At 32.0% G+C, this 17,542-nt stretch overlaps 1 protein-coding gene across 1 annotated transcript in view; it reads left to right on the forward strand.

Annotated features, from left to right (window-relative positions):
- LOC129224425 (GON-4-like protein) overlaps positions 1–17,542 on the forward strand; it is an 81,399-nt gene that overhangs the window by 54,005 nt on the left and 9,852 nt on the right. The window contains exons 9-13 of the mRNA XM_054858874.1: positions 2,512–2,598; positions 5,731–5,887; positions 7,275–7,407; positions 12,826–12,979; positions 16,603–16,716. Coding sequence (XP_054714849.1) covers positions 2,512–2,598; positions 5,731–5,887; positions 7,275–7,407; positions 12,826–12,979; positions 16,603–16,716 — 645 coding nt within the window. The remainder of the gene's footprint in view (positions 1–2,511; positions 2,599–5,730; positions 5,888–7,274; positions 7,408–12,825; positions 12,980–16,602; positions 16,717–17,542) is intronic.

Genomic DNA, 17,542 nt, shown 5'->3' on the forward strand with positions numbered 1-17,542 from the left:
CTGCAATTTTGCTTTTCACATTTGTAGTCACTCTGGTTGCTGTAAAGAACTGTTTAATATTTGCTTGTACAAGTATATCATATCTGTTAATTTTTATGCATTAGGTGTAAAGTTTCTGCATTACAGCTGTTACTATGCTTTAACCCACCAATTTTTATGCATTTAAAATTTGATTGTATCCACTCTTTAAATAAAAGCGCATTAAGTATAGCAATAGATTTCAGATGTTTAGAAATTCTACTCTTTGGGAAAAATTAAAAATTAGGAAGACTGAAAAATTTGTGATTTACTTAATTGCAGGCGTTATTTTCAGCCTTTCTTGTTTTAAGTTTTTTGAAAATTGAGAGTACTAGTATGTTACATGCAGTTAAAAGAATTTATAAGACTGATTTAGGTGTTTATTACTGAAGCATAATAAGTGCATGACACATGACACCCCGAAGTCCCCCACATCTACAGTAACATAAAAAGTGCAGTGAACTCTCTCTATATAAACGCTCCCTAATGTGAACACCCCAAAATTCTGAACACATTTTGGTGCTCCCAGCAAAACTCCATATACTTTTACATAGGCTGGCCTGTCTGTACTCTGAGCACCCTATAATATGAACACCCACAGTATTATGAATGCTATTTTTTAACCCCGTTCAAATATTACCTCTCTATATACTGAACACGTTCAATCAGTACTCGGGAGTTCCTATGAATCAAATTGGAAAACCTGAAATACCTTCAGTTTTATCACAATTATTGAAGAGCATTGAGAAGATGAAGAGAGGAAGGAAAAAAAAAACTTTTGTGGATGTTGCTGCATTTTATAAAATCATTGCCTGAAGTTTCTGCCACTGAACTGCATATTTCTGGAAACCAACCATTGTATGTATCAAGTAGTATTCAAGACCTTTAAAGTACAATTGACAACAAGCAATATGCAGTTAAGAATCACTTGGAGAGCTTTTCGCTTAAACAATTGCCACGTTCTTTAGATGAGAATACTGTTACAAATTTTGTAAATAGTAATTGTTTTTGTGATTTTATTTGTTGGAATCTGGCTAAATTTGGCGTATGTTCCATTAATTTTCATTCAAAATTGTCGTAGTAACTTAACCTGTAAATTTTTTCCTGTAATGAATATACAACACCCCCTCACATTCTTATGAACTATATGGTCCCCGGATAAGATTTGTGAATGAAATAAAAAGAAAATATGAGAAATTGGTAGAATTCAGTAGGATTTTCTGGATATTTCTTTGCTAAGTATAAATAGCCTTTGCTAAGTATAAATAGCCGGGCATCTTGTGAATGAGAATTAGTTTGCCTTTTAATCGTCTGGTTGCCCTGGAGAGTGTATTCACTCTGTTTTGTGGAGCCTTTGCGCTGTGTTTTTGCTTATTTTGATGTAAATACGTGTGCTACCATTGAGTTTACGGTGTTAATTGATATTTACCTAATTGCTATGGTTAATTTAGCAGTTGCTAACTACACTTACTGTACATTGATGTAAATAAAACTCCTGTGTTTTTCTCAAGAACTGTGTCGTCATTAAAGAATTTCTTGAAGTAGCCCCACTCATAACAATACATACTGCAAAAACATATTAAAATTATTCGTTAACAGGTATTTTACTGATAACCGTATTGTAATATTTTTAGTTGAATGTTGTGTAAAAAAATTTTTATTAAAGAAAGGAAGAAATACAAGAGTTTTGGTCCTATTGAGTTTAACTAGACATTGCACTAGCTACCAATCTAAAGTTCAGCACCTCTATCTGAATAGCTTGTATAGCTCATTAGAGTAAAGAACATAGTACACAATCATATGCTTGCGTTTTCAGACTCCCTATATAATGAACAACCCCATTATCTGAACACTTTTGTTCGGATGATGAGGTCCCATGAGTGTTCTGAATAGAGACTCCACTGTATTGTATCCAAATTTTAGAGGTACTGTACATTTGTTGTCGGTGAAATATGCATCACTCAAGTACTATCAAAAAATTTGAAACAGTGTGTGCAACCATCAGTTTACTTTTTCCTTGATATATTTTTCAAGAACACTAGGATCACTTGCGGTGATATTGGGTGGGCCTCACAAGCACTGCAGCATAGTAGGGCCCTGCAGCTTAAGCCCCCCTTCCACCTCTCAAAAGACCAAAAATGCAGCATATCTTGAAGGAAGGATCATTTAAACATATTATGGAAGGCCCTCAAGTTAATAGTACCTCTAGATTTTCTGTCTACCCATTTACCATTTTAAGTATGTCCTTAAGGCCAGCAGAGTGGCCTATCCTTATTAATATTAGGAGCGAACAATGATAGATGGTACATTTAAACAGATGAATAAGGATTAGCAATTGTTTCAATTGCCCAAACTAAGTTAAAAAAGAAAGTAAATATTGTGACTTTATTACCATTTAGATGATCTAATAAGTAAGTTTTACTGTATACAAAATATTTTCTTTTTTCTGTGAAATCATCTATTTTGTTAATCTCTTTTTACTTATTTTTTCAGTATGTTCAACTTCTTGCTCAATCATTTTTACTTTCTGTTGGGATTCCAGAGCTCAATTTTCTCAGCATTTCGACCAAACTCTTCCTGGTAATTAATATATTTTTCGCTAATACATTTTTTTTATTAAGGATCTCTTTGATTGTGTCACGTATTTAATGTAATATATGTATTTACTATCTATTTTAATAAACTATAGCAAAATTTTAGTCTTTGAAATGTGGGTTAGTGAATCAGTGGCGTCGCTACAGGGGTTGGCGGTCCACCCTGTTTGTCACCCGTGTGGGGTGTGACACCTAAAGTGTATTTGCTTGTTTTCGAAAAATAAAGCTAAAATGCATTTTTAAGACTGCAAATTTCAAAATTTACCGAGGGAAAACCCCTGGCTCCCCTCTTTTCCACCTCACACCATGGAGTAAATACTATACTCAGGATTAGGTCCATATTTTCAATGCACCTGTGTTTGAGATACGTTTGAAACAATTAAGTAGCCATTAATTTCATACACACCCTTACTGTTTTGACCTATTGACAGTTTGCACACATGCGTCTAGATCAAGTTATATAAAAAACATTCCGTCTTTTAATTGTTTTTTGTATGTTAGCCTGCTTAAAATTGCTGTTTGAAAATTGTATGAATTTCTTTTTTTTCCAGTTTACATAGAATATTAAAACCTTTTTTTTTTTCATTTGTGTGTGTGGGGGGTGGGGGGTGACACCACAGATTACCGTCCCGGGTGTCACCCATGCTAGGAAGCTACGCCTTTGGTTGAATTGAAGCATTTTACTTTAGTAATATTATGTGTTGTGTTTTTATGAAGTAACTACATGAAGATGAATTTTATCTGAATAAGAAAAAGATGATTAGCATAGATTTTAACAAAAAATTAATAATAATTTTGTATTTGTACTTTACTTTTATTTTCAGGAGTTTATACTCACTAAGTAAAGGTTGCTGTTGTTTTTATTTCTTGATTATATTGTGTTTTTTTTAAATTGATAAAACAATGTTAATAAGGCACAAAATTAAAAAATGGTTAAAACTAAATGTTTTGTTGTGAGAAGGATTAACTTTTCAATGCTTAAAGAAGACATGAGCTGATAACTGAAAGAATGTCTGCCAAAAAATTTTGCTTTTTTAGTGTTGTTTTAATTCTACCTATTGAAAACATTATTTTAACTTCTTTTCAATGGCACTTTTCATGTGCAGCATTAGAATTTTAGCATAACTGTGCAGCAGCTATTTACTGTCTGCTTTCTAGTTAGTGTTTCTCATTGATTTTGCATTAGTATTATTTTTTCACAGTGTGTATTCAGGGGTCTGGCCAGAGGATATTTGGGTCCGTTAATGGACCCTTCACAAAAATCCGATCAACCAAAACGGGCCTTTCACAAAATTCTGATAAACAAGATCGGATCTTTCACAAATTGTTTATTGAAAGAGCAAAAGCAAAATAACGCATATTTCTGTGTATAAACCGCATATTTCTGTGTATAAACCGATAATTTTTGGAGCCTTTTTTGAAGTCATATTAGAGGGATCAGCTTATACTAAATCGGCTAATTTTGAAAAAAAAAAAATCGGCACTCTTGCGATGCTCCTGCAAGTGATAAGTAATTGCTACTGCCAAATAAATATAATGGTTGTTTGTTTTATCACAGCTAATTAGCAACGGTGTTGTTGTAAACTTTTCTGAAAAGGCATTGGTAAGCACTTTTCTCCCCCCCCCCATGATTTAATAAACAATAATAATATATATCTGCGAAATGAACTAAGAACTGCAAAGGGATAGATAGTAAGGGTGAGGAAAAAATATGATCTCTTCAGATAGGGTTAGCAACTTCAAAATTATCACCACTTAGTGTCTGGCGTTGAACCTTTATAATGACTTGATTAGAAAATATTCTTATCATTTTACCAGCTTGTCAATATTTGCGTTTTTGCAGTGCGGTGTGAGAATCATATTTTGTTCTTTTTTCAAGCTAACTTCGCTTATTAGGATGCAAATAAATGAAAAGTCTCTTTATTTCTGTTGGAACTCTCATTTCAAGTTTTTAAAGCAAAATTCCATTTTCTGTTATGAGTCAAAAATTAAAATGCTGAATAGATGGTTTATTTTATTTTTTATTTATTTATTTATTTATTTATTTTTTTGGCGTCAACTGTGTCCACAGATATTAATGAAATGTTTATCATAGGACTCTAGAATACAATTTTAAAATAATTTTATCAAAAATATTTCTTTTACAAGCCGTTTTTATACTTTTGATGCCTTCACTTTGAGAATTGCGATCTTTTTCCGTCCGCTATGGGAATCCGATTTTTCGAATTTTTTATGTTTATTACGCTTTGTTAAGAGGTAAACAATTAAAATATCTTTTTATTTTTCTTAAAATCATGGAATTTATAAGTTTTAAACGAAATTCTATGCTTTTTAAGAGTGTCTTGGGTCAAAAAGTTAAATGCTGAACCCTATTCTGAATTTTATTTTATTTATTTATTTTTTTGTTAGAGTTATTTTAAACACTGTACAGAAATATTTCTAGTATAATTTAACATAATGTAGAATGGTAGATAAATATTGATACTTGAGAAAGCGATGCCACCCCCTCCCCCTGCCAAATATCAGATAAACACTCCTGAATGATTTTTTCGACATAGAAGAGTAAAACACTCAACTTTAAATTTAATTGATGCAGTTTGTGCCATCTCTAAATTCTAAAATTTCGTTTTAACAAAAAAAAAAAAAATCTTTTTTTTAAGCGAAATTATTTGATTTTTCACAAAATTAATTCATTTTTCACAAAATTGTATGATTTTTTACAAAAAACGGACTCTGTGAAAAATCCTGGACAGACCCCTGGTATTAATAAGACTCCTAGAAAAACTGACGACTTTTTCAAGCACTATTAAGTACTGGGCCTGCAGATTTTGCTCCTGAAGTTACGGTAGAAATCTACATTAGCAGAAATATACGATTTTTTCTCCATAAGAATTTCTTTTTTTTTCCCTCCCATATAAAACGAAAGGCTGCAGACTTTCTTAAGAATCTGTGACGTAGATAGCAGCTTTGCACTGCTTTTTGCTACTTGATACTGTGTGTGTGTGTGTGTGTGTGTGTCTACAATGCAGTTTTTAATATGTAATGGAAGGTAGTGAATTAGTACTAATTTGAATCTAATAATTAGTAATATGTAACTTATGTAAACTTTTCTGTTTAGGATGAAATTAAAATGTTTGCATCTAAAGAAATGACTAGTGGAGTTAAATCTGCTTTTTACTCTCATAATCTGGATGGTGCGTTAAATATTGTAAATGAATATGAAAATGAGCAGTATTCATTTCATAGACAGGCATCAATGATTCAAAGACCCCTAAGTAAGTGTTTTAGTTTCATTTTGAAAATAGTCTCTCTTGTGCATCAAAGTGATCCAATTAGTTTAGATGTACAGTGAAACTTTGGTAACTCAACTCTCAGATAACTCAACCACCTTGGTATCTCGACATTTATTTTTCTTATGGTTGGCCCAATGCTAATTTCAATGAGTAAAAACCTCTCTAACTTGACACGCACTTGCAGGAACCCCTATAAGTCAACATCCAATTGCTATTGTAGTCAAAATTTTGCTACCAACATTCTTTTCTATTGACCTCATCTCAGAATTTCACCCTGTAGTTTCTTGGTCAGTCAATCCCTTTTTGGAAAACTCTTTTAGAGAATTCCATCTTTTGTCCAGGGGAATCAGCCACCACACTCTGTGCTGTTAGTGCAATTCTAAAGAGCTAGGAAAGTGTAGGATAAATGTACCCATGAAAGTCCTTTAGAGAAAAAAGGCACCATAACATGTTTTGCACATGCTGCTGACATGTTGTGAGCAGAGCTAAAGGGCTAGAAAGGGTAGGATAAATGTATCAATGAAAGTCCTTTAGAAAAAGAAAGCACCACGACATGGTTTGCTCATTCTGAGCAGGACTTTTTATCCCTAACAAAAGAATACACTTTATCACTTTTCACAAATTATGGATTTATTCCTCAGGAGGTATCCTAATAATAATAGTGATTTTATTATGTACTTTTCAAAAAAGAAAACAAAAATAAAATAAAATTTATTTATATACTGGAATTAGTATTCATAATGTGAATGTTCAGCATCATTAAATAAGTGATTCAGAAATACTTTGGGAATTAAAATTTTGGAACCTTAGTAAGTTGACATGTTTTCATGTTCCCTTGGGATATCAAGTTAAGATTTGACTGTACTATTACAATTACAGACATTATCAAATCTGAGCTGTTTCAAAGTTTTTAAGACATTTCTGCTTATAGGTATGTAAGTACTGCTGTTCTTTGATACAAACATTACTTTCCCTCCATTTTGAATAAAACAAGTAACCAATGTAAATAAATTTTGATTGTTTCTTTTCTTGTTATGAGCCGGTTCTTGCTTTTGACTAAAAAAATTTAATCTCTCAAGAATTTGTGTAGTTAAAAATACAAAGAATAAATCATTAACAAAAAATTCCATAGGAAAATTTGAAATAAAACTTAAAGCAAAGTAGTAATTGTATCTGTAAGAATACATTTATTTTAAGTTTTATTTCTTTGTTTTTCTGTAAACTATAGATGATATTTATCATGTTTCTTGATGTAATTTTTGATTTAAAAGCTGCAAAAATGTCTCATGATTATGAATGTTTGTAATAAACAATTTTATAATCACTTTGATTTATGTATCTGTCATAATCACGCGGTAAATTCTTTCAGGTATTGGTCCAACTCGAATAAAAAAAACACTTGCAAGCAATGAAGTTTTCATGTATCCTGAGCTTCTGCCGATTTGTAGCTTTCACATTAAATTTGAAAGACGGAAGACATCTTTCACAGAAGGCGAGGACAAGTGAGGTTTTTTTTTGTGACTTAGGGGGGAAAAAAGCTTATCCTTTATATGTGTTAAAAAATAAATATGCGTTACAAGCCAACGTTGTCTAATAACTGTATGACATCTTTTTATGAAACCAATACATTGTACTAATCAAAAGTTTTGGTATGCTTTTTATTTCTGAAAAGGTTTTGGCTAGAAATAGTAAGTAAACATTCCAAATTTTAACAAAAGTTCTTTGCTCTGTAGAGTTAATTGTCTATTTCAGTTTTGTTTTTAAAAGTAGAACCTGCTAAAAGTTTTAAACAACAGTCAGAGATATTTTTAAAGCCTGTACCAGTGTATTCATTGAAAACAGAATGTAAGTTGCAAAAATTTATTCATGTGTGTTTTCATGTTTTGTATTTAAAATAAAAATTTGGAAAGTGGGAGGACAGAAGGGGAGGGGGAGCTAGTCAAATTTAAAATTAATGTTTTTTTAAAATATATATAATTCAAAATGTCAGTTATTTCTAAATGTTAGAAATCAGAAAAGTAAGCATATGTCCTTTCCCTGACATCTTCCATTTCATACTTAAAAAGCTATTACCTGGAGGATCGAGCATCGCTCGGCTTTAAAAGAATTTTTTCTCCTCGTAAAATCATATTTTTCTAAGGTTCAAAGTACTTTTATGTACTTAAGGGGTCACAATACCTTTCAAACATTTTTTTTGAATTTAAGTAAATTCTATTTTTTGTGGAAACCATAACATGCTTACTTATTTTGTAATCAATAATTTATTTTAAAAATTTAAAAATAATACCTATTTTTTTTTAAAGATTCAAAAAATTTAGAAAATTTTTTTAAATCCCTAAGGCTTTTTTGTTTTCAAAGTAATATAAAAAAAAAAGCTTTTTGCTAAATTATCACAATCATCATCTATAAAAATCTGCATTCATTTGCTTTTGTGTTTATTAGAAAACTAGTGGTACCCGCACGGCTTTGCGCATAATAGAAAATTTAAAAGGTCTTTTGGTTCGCCTGTATATTTACAAATAATGTATGGTGAATTTTCTCGCCAATCGACTTGTATCCATGTTGCGGTTCCACGTTATGATAATTTCGTATCTCGCCAATTGCCTTGTGGCCATGTTACGGTTCCACGTTATGATAGTTTCATAATTTACTCGTCTATCTTATGATAATTTTGTTCTTAAAATATGAATAGAAAAAGAACCATATCGAATTTTTGGAAAATCGCTTTGAGGTGCACACCCCCATGCTACAAACTAACTTTGCCAATTTTCATGAAAATCAGCCGAACGGTGTAGACGCTATGCGCGTCACAGAAATTCTAACAGACAGTGATCCGGACTGAGACTTTCAGCTTTATTATTAGTAAAGGTTTTCTGTGATTAATTATGTAAAAAATCGTAATTTTTTTCAAAAAAATATGGTTTTTAAAGATATAACATGCTCCAAGCATTTGAGTAATTTATAAAATGCTTATCCAATGCACAGTTTTGTTAAATATGTTATCCTTAATGCAAAAAGTATTACTTTAAAGCTGTATCTTAAATAGAAAATATCCTTAGGGATTCTTATGACATGAAAGCACAAAAAAACAATCATTGAGAAAAATCAATTTAAATTTTTTCTTTTGCATAAGAACACATAGCGAGCATGACCTAAAACCACTCATAACTTTTTAAATATTTGAACTAAAGCAATGAAACTTTTCCCCTGTGTTTGGACTAGTGTTTAGTTTTGAAATAAGCAATAAATTTTTTTTGATGGTTTGATCATTTTTGAGGTACTGTAACCCCTTAAAAAGCAAAACGTTAATGAATATTAATGTTCTCACCAATAGTTGGATCTGCTTTCAAGAATTGAGAGATAAGAGGCATACATATAAACACTTCATCAGCATTATAATCATTTCAGCTATTAGAAGCCACGTGGAGGCCATTGAATACAGGCCTCCCCCCCCCCCCCCCACACACACAGACATCCACCTAAGGAAACTCTGAGTTGGTTTCATATAAATATTTAACGTACGCTATCGCCAAAAAAGTAGTTTCTTAGACCAAACATGGTGACAATAAATACGAAAAAAATTGCTAGGATTGAAAACACGCCGCGATCTGCTTGTAACACTAAAGTACCAAATAAAGCAGATTCTGAATGCAATTAAATCAACATTTTGTTTTAAACTATGCGTTGCATTTTCGCTTCAACTATACACTTTTCTTGTCGTTAATTATAAGATTTTGAACTTGGAGCCAATTTTACTATGGTGAAATCGGTTCTTAACCTAATACTTCCTTCCATACAGTGTTGCGATAACTTAGCCAAAGTGGCAAAGATCAGCCAAGCCTGGTAACGCTAAGCGAGTTTGAAATTTTAAAACGAGACCAGACTAATTTTCATTGTTATGGTTTCAAATCTTCTACCTTATGTGTCAATTCATAGTTTTTTTTTCTAGACAAAACTTAAGCAGACTTTACTTTAAACAATTTTTTTTTTTTTGTAAAAATCCCATTTTTACACAAAGAACACTGATGTAGATGAACTTAGAATACAAAACTACAATTAAATCCAAAATTTCATCCTAATCGCTAGAGCCATTTCTGAGACACTAATTTATATATATATATGTCATGATGCGTCACGTTCAATTTTGAAGAGTTATTCAGAAACACAAAAAGATAACAATTTTGGTCGTGAAAGCGGAAGCATCGCAGCCGCACATAACCTCAGATCAACAACTGCCTTGAATGCCCAAAGAACAAAAAATTTAAAAGACTTACCCCATGTTGAATGTATGTGGACGATAGGAATGAAACATATCAATTACCGTACATTCTTTATTTCAAGCTAAATTTCGAAGCAGACCAGATATGACAGGACTTTTGTATGGTGATCACCAGGAAAAAAAATATTCAAACACTTAATAAAAAAAACACAAATCCACGGGTGACATACTTAAAAGTTCAAAAAGAAGAAAAAAAACGTCGAGCTGGAGTTTGCAAAGTTTGTTAAAAATCGGAAAACGGAGAGTTCATTCGCATGGTTTGTAAAACATTCAAATTAAAATGGGCGCAGAATGGGCAGTTCATTTTGAAGATGGTGGGGTGTATTCAGGGATGAAGCAGATATCAACGATGTCAGTTGCAGGCCAAGCCACGCCGAAAAATGGCGCATCAGTTGTTAATCTCCATGGTGGCGGTGTTGAAATCATCATACAATTAAAATTTGATTGGGGTAAATGCAGCTCCGCATCACCGCTCACAGCTATGTTGAGCATCAAAATATGGTCGTTAATGAAGGGCTCGATTCCGGCTCATTCTGCGTACCTCCATCAGAAGTCATCATACACACAGGTGATACACTACCTATGCAATCATCATCTGCCACGAAGTTTAACGTTCTTGATTAAATAATTATGTTATAAAAAATAAAAGGTTTCACCTCATTTTGAGGTCTTATACATGCGGCGGAAAACCACGGCCGTCCAAGGACGCCGGGCACTGATGCTTCAGCATCGCCATCGTAGAAGAAAACCCGGGAGCCGCAAAAAGCACGACGGAGGGGACTGGGAGCTGCAAGGAGAGTGAAGTGGAGTGGAAAAAATAAATCAGCGAATGAGCGATCAGATCCGGGTACGCAGCGATGCGCGGGAACTATGCGTTACTACAATGAGCGCGTTTGGCGAGCAAACAACGAAGGAAAAGGACGCTACCACCATTTTAATGGCGGACAAAAAGATGAAAAAAATCGGATCAACGACTGAAAAATTGACAAAAAGCTAGACGATTGGAAAAATGAATAAATTGCATAGTTGATATTATAAAGTGCGCAAAATTTAAAGAGGAACGCAGGGAAAACGTGGAATGCACAAGAAAATTAAAAAAAAACTACGAAATGAGGGAAAAACGATTAAAATGACAGAAAAATGGGAAAAAAATAAATTGGTAAAAAAATGTGATATGCATTATCACAATATATATATATATATATATACATACTCACACACCCACAAGAATTGCTCGTTTAAAGATATAAGATAACAAACAACATAATTATTTCAGATAAATACAGCAAAAACATCTTTTTTTTTTGACAAAATTTATTGAAAACGTCAAAAGAACAGGAAATGGCCGAATCTTGAATCTTCTACGTATTTGTGATAAAGGAAGGAATTTTACCATACACATCAAATTTGTTATGGGAATTTAGTGCCACCAATGACACCTTTTCTTCACTACCCATCACTGAAAAAAGAAAAAACCTTTTTTTTTGCTAACTTTGCTAAAAGCATCAGAAAGCAGCATTTGGTCAAAACTTCAATGCAATTGCGTCAAATCAAGAAATTGTTTAAAAAATTTCAAATTTTTTATGCACACTTACTCCATTAATGGCAACTTTTCTGCCCTACCCATGGTCAAAATTAGAAAAAAAAAGAAAAAAAAGGCCCACTCCCACTCTACTGTGCCACACTTTCCGGCTATGCTCAAACTTTTCCAATTTGCAGCTCTCTTTGACGAATAATAACTTTTCTCAGGACACCCTAGTCCAGGGCTTCCCAAACTATGGTCCCCAGACCCCTTGGGGGTCCGCGAAGCCTTAGCAGAGGTTAGTCACAAACTTCGAGAAATTTATTTAAAAAACATTAAGTGACATTCAAGTAATGCTCTTTTTCTGAAAACCAGAATTATATCCTTCAAAATATAGGCTTGTCCTTTGAACACTTCTTCCTGACATCTCTAGAAATAGTGCTGTAAGATGCAGCTACAACACAGCAAATTCCCAGTACACATTGGAAACACATTTGGAACACTTTATTTCAGAGAGAGTGTTCCAGTTGCCTAAAAAAAAGTCGCAACATTTCTTTTAAGTTTGGGGGAGGGGAGTGACATCATTTAGGGGTGCCCCCTTCTGCCGTCGAGCTCTTTGGGGGGAAGGCTTCTCACTAATTATTGGTCTATGAAAGGGTTCCGTTGGCTATACAGTTTTGGAAACCCTGCCTTAGTCTATCTCTATCATACATTGATACCATGGACTTTTTGTGGCAGCCCTTGCCTGTCCTTGTGGCATCTGCTTTGGGAAACCCTGTACTATACATTGGTAACACTCGTACAGAATTCAAACTGTCATTAAATCTTGAAGTTTAGCAAACATCTACTCTCACTACAGTTTATTTGCTGTACATTTTTTTTTTTTTTTTGTCTGCTCATGAACATAGCTTTTAGTGTGCTCGATATGTATTTGTTTTTCCAAGCATTTGATTCATGTGAATAAGGTTTAGTATTTCAGTTTTTTTTTTTTTTAATTGTATGCTTTAATCATCTTTTAATTGTTTTCTTAAAATGTATTGTAGTTAAGAAATGCATACTAAATTTTTTTCCTGTCTTTTTAAAACTTATTTTAATAATAATAATTTTTAACTTTTTCAGTCTCATTGCACTTGGGTTAGAGCAATTTTCATCAACATCATGCCCTGTATATAATATTATGACTCTTATGATGCCAGCTAAAACTGAGAGGCAGATTAAAATTCGAATAAAAAATTCGAGATGCCACAAAATGTCACTTAGTAATCCAATTAAGGTATTTTTGTTCATAATGATTTGTAAAAATAATTTTTGTTTGAATTTAAAATTCTCTTCCTCAGCAGTAGAAACTTTTGCTATGTCCTGGAACAGATCTTTACGTCACTGAAAATATTTTGCTGTATATCGTAGTGCTGGCAGATCTTGAAAGGCCCCAAAAAGAATTGGTCATGAAAGCAAGGAAAAAATAACAAAAGTTTTGTATAGGTTGTGAAAAATGTCTGCCAGTGTTACAGGAGAAAAAAAACCCTCCTCAAATCTTTGTAATACTATATAACTTTTTTCCTCACTCTAACAGTCAACAAAGTAAAATTGTTTCTTCACTGTGTTAAGAATTAAATTACATTGTTATTTATTTTAAGATTTAGAGTATTTCAATAAAAATAAATGTTACTGAAATAGGTGTTGTTTTTCCTTATTTTTTAAATTAAGATTTTGTGGGAAATGATTTTTTTTTTTTTTTTTTTGCATTTTAGTTGTTGGAAACAGGAAAGTGAGGCTTCATACGCTTTAAGATATTTTCCTCATAAAAGTATACAACTGATATTTACAAATATTAAGATTGTTTTAAGTGCCAACAAAGCTATTTTTAGATTCCAAAAAAATTGCAAAATTTCTCTTTTAAGATTCTGTATACATGCTGTATATGTACACATTACAAATCTGTGACAATCACATTATATTTTTGTGAGATATTTAGTGAGATATCCCCCAATCAGTGGAAACTCCTCTCCCGCAAAATTTTGATGAAATATTTTCTTCTTGAAAGTCATCGACCTCACATTTATTGACCGGCTTTCTTGCTAGATTATATCACAGTCCGCCTTCTTCATTTTATCCAGCTTAGAAAAACATGTGTATAAAACTGGCTTCAATGTTGCCTTGGGCCCCGTTGCTGAGGCATCTTCAGCTACTAAAGTACCTAAAACTAACAGCCCCTACTTTTGGGAGAATTTAATGTTGAATATGTGCTTTAGGTTAGTAACCTATTGAGCCTCATGTGCACTCTCAAACAATATTTATTGCTTTTACAACTCTTCATTACACAGGGTGTAAGGATCATACAACTCTTTTGAATCTTAAATCTAACATGATTATTTTAGTAGCAGTTGCAGTAAAATATTGGTTATCAAATAAAATCGAAGGATGAGAAGTAAAATACTTGTTATCAATAACTAAATAAAAAATGAGAGCTGTCATTTGGAAAACAGTTTATTTCAAATACATAGTAGTTTTATGTTGAAGAAGAAAAACTTAGAAAAAGGCTTCCGGAAGTAACGTGATAAGGTGCTAGATGTTTTACAAAAATCATCATCCTCTATTTCTCAAACATTATGTGTATTATTGTGATTGAAATGTAAACTAAATATAAACTTCCGAATTATGTTTCTGTCATCAAAGTTTCGTTTAACAACACTTGTATTAAATTTTCGATTGAAAATGCATCATTTTTTCCCCTAAACTTTTATTTCCTCACTGGATGTCTTCATTTAACAAGAAAGAAATTTTAACAAACTGAAAGTCTTTCACATTAGCTCTTAGTATTGCATCACATGTCTGTGTCAGTTTCAATGATATATTTTTTTCTTCTTATGATTGTTATTGAAAATTGATCTACATGATTGATTCAATAATTTTGGAAGCTTCAGCAGTATGGTTGTATTGTAACATCATGTTTAAAGTTTAAAATATTTTCAATATTTTTTGAACTCTAAAACAAGTATTTTCAATTCATTCAACATTCACCTCAACTGTTCATTCAAAGCTAAATATCATATACATTTATTTATTGTTGCAGTGACACCTCAATTATTTCTCATGGAACCATTCATTTCAAACAATTTGTTTTGGGGAAAATATGAATGTTAGTAAACAAAAATTATCATTTTATTTGAAAAAATATATGGCAACAATAAATTCACTTATAAGGCATTGGCTGACAAGCTATGAAAAATTTGTTGCATATGAGCTTGGCAAAAACTAGCGTTCTTGTGGACCAGTTTTAATTTACTGGTACCTTTCCAGATATTAATTTCTATGTACTATAAATGCACTCAAATTTGCACCTAGATCTCAATCCTGAGTTTCATGGGGTTTCATCCCCAAATCCCCCCTGGATTTGCCCTTGTCTTCAATTATGAAAATAACCCTGATGTATATTATCACTCCCAACCTAAGTGTATGGTTATAGTCTCAGATATTACATGCTGAATAGTATTGTACATCTATTATACAAAATAGTTCTTATTTGTAAGGTGAGTTTTATATTTTGCTTTTTAGAATGATATTTTATCGTTTTTGGTTTTTCAAAGAATTTTAACCTCAACATTGGAAAAATAAAATATTTTATTGTTCTAAAATGTCTAGTAAAACAGATGTGTTAAATGTTCATGCAGTGTTGTGTATGATTATTTTTTCTATAGATGAGTTACTTGATGGTAGGTATTAGTTATTTACATATTTCTGCAAAGGTTTGTATGAAAAATCTAAAACAATTAAAGATCAGGCGTCATTTTTAGTCAGATTTTTTTTTGACACTTAGTTGAAGGGATAATCAATAAATAAATTAATTTTACGATCTTATAGCTTATCAAAGGAAATCAATTTATGCGTTATGCATGTTCTCAGTTGATGCATTGTTAAATCTAACATTGTTTTATCATAAAGCTACAACATACTTGCCAACTCTATTGTTTTTAACGGGAGGCTCCTGTTTTTTGCTTCCATCTCCCGATTTCCCATTTTTTACGATTTCTCCCGTTTTTGCAGTTTTTGAAGTCAATCATCAAAAAGTTCACTTTCTTCTCAATAGGTGGCGCCCTTTTTTAGTCTACCAATGCCAGGGAATAAGAATTTTTTTCAATTAATACCTCATTTAATAAAAATTAATTTTTTGGGAGCTTTCCACATTGCATGCTCAAAGGAGCACGTGCTTTGCCGAAAATTGCAGCAGATTTCAATCCTTTTGCATCTTGAAAATATTTCAATGATTTTGAAAGTTTGAAGTTATTTCAACATATGCTACCCTGTACCTACTTATTTGATATATTATTTTCATTTTATATTGATTTTATTTTTCCCGGAGTTGAGTAATTTTTCATAGCTACTTTTTCGTAGAGAATGGGAAATGTACAAAACTTTAAGCAAATTCACTCCTTGTTATTTGGTTTTTTCTTTGCAGCATATATATATATATATATATATATATATATATATATATATATATATATATATATATTTATATATATATATATATATATATTTGCTGCTACCAATTAGCTTGCATCTGCAAAAAATCCCCATTTCACTTTAAATTTAGTATTCATGTTATTTAAAAGCATAATTTAATTATTCTGTTGTGAAGATATGTCGCTAGTGAATCACCTATCTAGGTACCTATAGAGGAATCTCCTGTTTTTTTCCTTCAAAGGTTGGCAAGTATGCCTACAATGAAAATAGAACATACATTCTGAGTTACATGGACCCCATCTTCCATTTCAGTGAAAACAAATGAAATGAGCAATGTTTGATTTATCAGTAGATTGTAGTTTATGCTTGATAATCATGCCACAAACCTCTGTTACTTTTTTGATGTTTCTCTTTTAATTTCTTCCCATCTAGTTTTATCATGTTTACAAAGTAGCTCCTACTTTTCCAAGAATCATCAGATTGTTTGATCCTGAGAAGGTTAAGGCTCCAAAAGATTTGCCTCCTGAAATTCTACCTGCATGGATGGTACAGTAATATATATATTTTCAAATAAAATTAATTTAATTGTGTTTAAATTGGTATGATTCTGCTGAGTGTTCTTAAAAACTGTTATCCTTATTGCAAGGATGTGATTTTTTTGTGCCTGTGTTATGACATTCTTTTTTACTCAGAGGAGCATGGATTTTCATTTTTTTTCTAATTGTAATCATTATTTTAATTAAATTCTTTATTGTTTAATTTGGGGGTGAAGGAAATTTCACTTTATTCTAATTTATCAAAACTCCAAACATCGAATTTCTAGCTTTTTATAATGACAAAATTATTTACGCCGCTGGAAATGATCTTTCAGACCTTAATCATTCTATAAATGATACTTAAAAGTACCTTAAAAACTGGTGCTAAGAAAATCTTAAGAGTGTACAAGCTTGTCAACAGTTCACTTTGTCAACTAAACAGTTCCTTACTAGTGTCAATTACGATAACAAGGTGGGGACAGATCAGGGAGATCCAAGAAAAGTCAGAGAATTTTGTTAATCAGGAAATTTCAAAAAAAATAACAAGCATTCAAAGGAAAATTAATTAAATGAATAAAAAAAATATTTTTTTTTGCTTTGCAAAATTAAGTACCCTAATTCTCTATGCATTTTCCGGCAATTATCTGTTAAAAAAATATAATTAATGAGGTGCAGTTATATACTGCTGTATATTTATGCATCTTTTTTCCTCAACATCAAAGTATTGAATTTTAACTTATTAACCACAGGATGAAATTTCCCCAAAGATCGCTTCTGTGTCTGTAAAGCTGTTTATTACGTAGCTTGAGTTTTCCTTTCATGCGTTCCGTGCTACA

Source organism: Uloborus diversus, chromosome 6 (genome assembly GCF_026930045.1).
Source record: "Uloborus diversus isolate 005 chromosome 6, Udiv.v.3.1, whole genome shotgun sequence".
Classification (NCBI taxonomy): domain Eukaryota; kingdom Metazoa; phylum Arthropoda; class Arachnida; order Araneae; family Uloboridae; genus Uloborus; species Uloborus diversus.